Source organism: the organism of the source record quoted next, assembly GCF_019968955.1.
Source record: "MAG: Porospora cf. gigantea A chromosome Unknown PgA_NODE_1955_length_4425_cov_268.063, whole genome shotgun sequence".
Lineage (NCBI taxonomy): Eukaryota > Apicomplexa > Conoidasida > Eugregarinorida > Porosporidae > Porospora > Porospora cf. gigantea A.
The window spans coordinates 1-4,425 of NW_027151480.1; the positions used below are offsets into that span (position 1 = coordinate 1).

The 4,425-nt window shown below is 50.4% G+C and overlaps 4 protein-coding genes across 6 annotated transcripts; 2 read left to right on the plus strand and 2 right to left on the minus strand.

The window, feature by feature from the left end:
- Positions 1-748: 748 nt before the first annotated feature.
- Positions 749-1,651, minus strand: KVP18_000574 (uncharacterized protein; the record flags this gene model as incomplete). Its single annotated transcript, XM_067949791.1, has 1 exon — positions 749-1,651. The coding sequence occupies one exon, from the start codon at positions 1,649-1,651 to the stop codon at positions 749-751; it is 903 nt and encodes a 300-aa protein (XP_067811749.1).
- Positions 1,652-2,321: 670 nt separating this feature from the next.
- On the plus strand, positions 2,322-2,693 carry KVP18_000572 (uncharacterized protein; the record flags this gene model as incomplete). Its single annotated transcript, XM_067949788.1, has 1 exon — positions 2,322-2,693. The coding sequence occupies one exon, from the start codon at positions 2,322-2,324 to the stop codon at positions 2,691-2,693; it is 372 nt and encodes a 123-aa protein (XP_067811746.1).
- On the minus strand, positions 2,694-3,283 carry KVP18_000573 (uncharacterized protein; the record flags this gene model as incomplete). Of its 2 annotated transcripts, XM_067949790.1 has the most annotated exons (3): positions 2,694-3,053; positions 3,082-3,159; positions 3,188-3,283. In XM_067949790.1, 3 exons carry the CDS (start codon positions 3,281-3,283, stop codon positions 2,694-2,696), a joined length of 534 nt encoding a protein of 177 aa, XP_067811748.1. The 2 variants fall into 2 exon arrangements, with proteins under 2 accessions (XP_067811748.1, XP_067811747.1); XM_067949789.1 differs by lacking the exon at positions 3,188-3,283 and having other exon boundaries at positions 2,694-3,060; positions 3,082-3,101.
- A 48-nt stretch (positions 3,284-3,331) lies between these two features.
- Positions 3,332-4,425, plus strand: KVP18_000575 (uncharacterized protein; the record flags this gene model as incomplete). Of its 2 annotated transcripts, none has more annotated exons than XM_067949792.1 (1): positions 3,332-4,425. In XM_067949792.1, a coding segment is annotated over one exon (1,094 nt), but the record flags the coding sequence as incomplete, so codon positions are not given. The 2 variants fall into 2 exon arrangements, with proteins under 2 accessions (XP_067811750.1, XP_067811751.1); XM_067949793.1 differs by having other exon boundaries at positions 3,332-4,406.

Consider the following 4,425-nt stretch of genomic DNA (forward strand, 5'->3'; position numbering starts at 1 on the left):
CATCACCCATTTATTATAAACGCAGCGTGGTCTGAATCTTACAGGAATCCAACAGGTGGAAGAATGTTGTGGGTGATTGGCGCAGTCGGTTAGCGCGTGGGTCTCATAATCCCGAAAAGGCATAGTACGACACCAGCCAGTAAAAAGACCTGCGTAAGACCTGAGTGGTCGAAAATCGACCACTCCTCTCATCTTCGGAGCCGCCATGTTACTAACGCGAGTAGTTGCACAAAAGCAAGACTCAGAAGATGAGGGGCGCCCAGAAGGTCGCAATGTTCTCGTCTTTCCACATTCTGGACGAACACAGTCAGTGAAAGATTCCTATGTCAGCTTGAGGCTCTTCCAGCACCAATTGCACCGCCATCTGCACCAGTTTGGCACATGACGCCTCGTACGCAGCCTTCCTCGAAGAAAAGTCGTCATCAGCTCGACGATCTTCTTGGGGAGAGATGCTACATCGGGCTCCTCCTCGGCGCTGGAATGTTCATCACTCCACTTGTCATCTTTTCTGCGGATGGTCGATGGCGTTCCTAGCACGTACCAAATCTATCCATCACAAATATCAGATGGTCCTCAGTTCGATTTCGAGTCACCAGATTGTGTTTTTTGTGATTCTGAACTGGCGCTGTGTCGGATCGGTGACCCAGAAGGGGAAACTGATCGTTTAGATTTAAATTTCTCTACTAACATACTGGGTGTCGACTTATCAACGTAACAAATCTACAGTAATGAGAACGTGCAGTCAATATCATCGTTGCTTCTCTACCCCAGCAGCTGCCAACGCCAAACGACCTGCAGGACTCTCGTAGGGGTCTCCGCCCACTCCTGGCAACGGAAACACAATGGTGCTGTTTTGCTCCGCAGCGATGGTGGTCAGAGTGCTTAAATATCTGAGGGTCATAGCTCCTGGAGACGCGCTTAGCTCAGATGCGGCCTTCCCCAACATTTTGGAAGCCTCATACTCGCCTGTAGCGGAAATCTTTTTCGCAGCAGCTTCTCTGCCCGCTTCTGCTTCAGCAGCCATGGCTCTTTGGAGATCATCAGGCAGCGTGACATCACGAATCTCCATTTGTAGGACTCGAACGCCCCACTGATCTGTCGCTCGATCAACAATCTGCAGCATCTCCGCCGCTATCGCGTCTCTGTTGTGGAGAATTTCGCTCAGAGTTCGTTTCGACAACGCCGTACGGAGAGATGTGGCCGCAGCGAGCTCTGTGGCATACCGGAAATTTTCCGCCTTCACTATGGCATTCATAGGGTTGTCCACACGATAAAAGAGCACCCCATCCACTCGAATAGTCACCTGGTCGCCCGTCAGAATCTGCTGGGCTGGAATATCGTAGGTAGTAGTTCGAATGTCAACTCTGATGATCTCGTCAACGAATGGAATTCTCATGTTAATGCCAGGTTCCAGCTGACCTTTCTTTCGACCGCAACGAAACTTGAGACCTCTGTGGTACTGTTGAACCTGTACGAAGGAAATCCATATAGTTAGCGGAAAAAGTATGACACTAACTAACACGGCCATAAAAATAAGAAAGCGTTCACACGCCGATGACTTTGTGACATCATCCTGCATGTTGTGGCCATCCAAACGCACTCGACGGTCGTCAAGGGTTTCATTGGCCTCTAAATCTGTCACAGACGACATTTTGCCTATTTTCATAATCGCTGTGGGGAATCCTCAATTTGGGACTCATCGATCAAAAAAAAGCAGCGTGCCAAGGAAAATAACACCAATTACACCAAGCCGTGTGGTTATGAAGTGCTGTAATAATATCTGTTGGACGTAACGGTGCCTATGCCTACGTTCAAAGGGACCAGCCAGCAGATTCAAGAAGTCGTCGACGACCTGAGCTCTTCTCAGGAGACCCTACTTGGTCTCTTCTCAGGAGACCACATTCCGCTTTGCAGACTCAGAATCTCGCTCTACCAAACGAAGACATCGCCCACCTTGGTGGCATCCCAACAGCTTCTCGGACTCCACTCTCCGCTTCGAGGATATTGGCCAAGAACTCAGTTCGCGGCGTTCGCGTTCGCTATGGAGTAATTTTGTTGAGGCGCCTATTTACAAGTAGTTTTAGGAGTTTGACGGATGCAACCCGGCTCTTATGATTGGCAGACGCGCGTGCAAGCTTCAGCGACATGTCAGTCAAGAACACACGTCATGATTTTGTTGAGGCGCCTATTTACAAGTAGTTTTAGGAGTTTGATGGATGCAACCCGGGCTCTTATGATTGGCAGACGCGCGTGCAAGCTTCAACTGCGACATGTCAGTCAAGAACACAGAAGTCATCATTTGCCGGTGTTAATCGTGATTTATGGAGACGACAACACCCGTCGAGGTCGAGGAGGTGAATGACCACACCGAGCAACCCACACACCCTGAACAACCAAAACCTGCCGTACCGACAACCGATGAAGAGAAGAGGCAGCTGCGAGCTGAAAAGTTCGGCATAGTTTCCCCTCAACCTGAGGCCACAAAGAAGCAACGCCGGAGCGCCAGATTCGGCACCGCATCCGAGACCGACAAAAAACGACATCGAGCTCAGAGGTTCAACGTGGTGAAATCTGCCGTTGACTCAGACAGGCTTAAAGCTCGCAAAGAGAGGTTCGTGTCAAAAGCAATCACTAAAGAGGATTCCTTGACGTCGAAAGCTAAGATAGAAGCTCGCAAGTTGCGATTCGGGTGACTACAGTTGTATCTTGAGCTTGTCTGCAATATCCATGTGAGAGCACATCTCCTGAAACTCCATGAATGATATTCGGCCATCGTAGTTAGTGTCTGCTTCGATCATAGTTCGGTCGACGAGCTGCTGCAATTGCTTGTCTGAAAGGTTGTTTCCGATCATCATCTTCATCACCTTGAACAACTCTCCGTTCGAGATGAAGCCGTCACGGTTCATGTCATATATGTCGAACGCGAATTGGATCTTGAAAAGCTCCTCGGTACCACTCGCAAGCTTAGACAATCCCACTAAGAACTCAATAAAGGAAACCTTTCCGTCGTTATCCGTATCGAATATTCCGATTACCCTTTTTACTAAAGGGTTCTGAGTGCTGAGACCGAGTAGATCTTACGTCTGCGATTTCTGGGACATCAAAAAGCTCATGAGGGTCGAGGTGGCCATTTTTGTTCGTATCCAAGTTTCGAAAGCGCTGCATCTCCTTCCCATTGAGGACTCACTTTGTAAAGCCTCTTCACATCGTTCTCGCTGAAATTTGCTGCCGAAACGAGTTCTCGTTGCTCCTCAGGGGTGAGCTGTCCTTGACTGTTGCCCATTACCGACTTGAATTTTGAGTATTTAAGGGCTAGTTTGGCGGTGAGTCAATGGTGGAGAGGTTATTTTCCTACAACGAACTCCTGTCGATAGAGGCTGCCGAGGACCTCTTGTCGCATCGGTCGAAGGAAAATCACACCGAGGCGGTGGACATGTCAAGCTCAGGGTTGAACCTTGAAACTATGGCTCTGGTTGTGCCGTTGCTGTTCCGTCTCGGAGGGCTGCGGAGTTTGAATTTAAGCAACAACCACATTGATGACCGGGCTTCGGAGGTTCTGGCGGCTTGTCTGGTCCACATGCAGCAATTGGAGGCGCTAAACCTCAGTGACAACCAGCTGTCGCATGCTGGTGCTGATATCATTGCGAAGTCCTTCTTCCCTTGCTTCAGGTCGCCGAAATTAGGGAGGGCCACCTCGTTGCCAGATTCCACCGTCTACTTCATCTCTCTGTCAGAGAACAATCTCATGCCAGAGGGGTGCTTGGCGGTGGCTGAGGCCCTGAGAGCCCGACAGTGTTTAGCGGGGGTGTCCCTGTCGAATGTCGGGGCGGATGCAGCCGCGCTGCTGGGGTTATTGCGAGCCGCTCCGTATCTAGCGTCACTTGATTTGAGTGACAACCCCTTCTTGCTTTGCGAAAACTACACCTCGATTGAAGATGCTGTTCAAAATATGTTGAAGCAATCAGAATCGTTGGCGTCATTGGACTTCTCCTACTGCTGTTTGAGTCCGCGACTTCTGGACCCCACTGTTGGCAAGTCAGGGAAGCTGAAGCTGTCCCCCAGAAATACTTGTCTCTCTGAGTGGACGGGAAACGGCCCTCGACCTCGGGAGTGGATGGCGGATGGCAGCTGGACGCCCCCCTCCAGTAGCACTGTGACACAGGCGGAGTTCTTTAATGATCACTCGTTTGTGGGGGGCATCCTGCAGTCCGGTGCGCTCAGATGGTTACGAGTCCTCCACCTGGCAGGATCCAGTATCACCGACTGCCTGCTTGGTCAATTTATTGAGGGCTCATGCGAGGACTGCGATTTACGGCTGCTTGATGTCTCTTACAACTATCTCGTTCAGCCTGACCTTGTCAGACTTGGTGCTACGTACTCGTCTCTTGTGATTCTGGATCTCTCGGGTAACTTGCTGGATCCCAG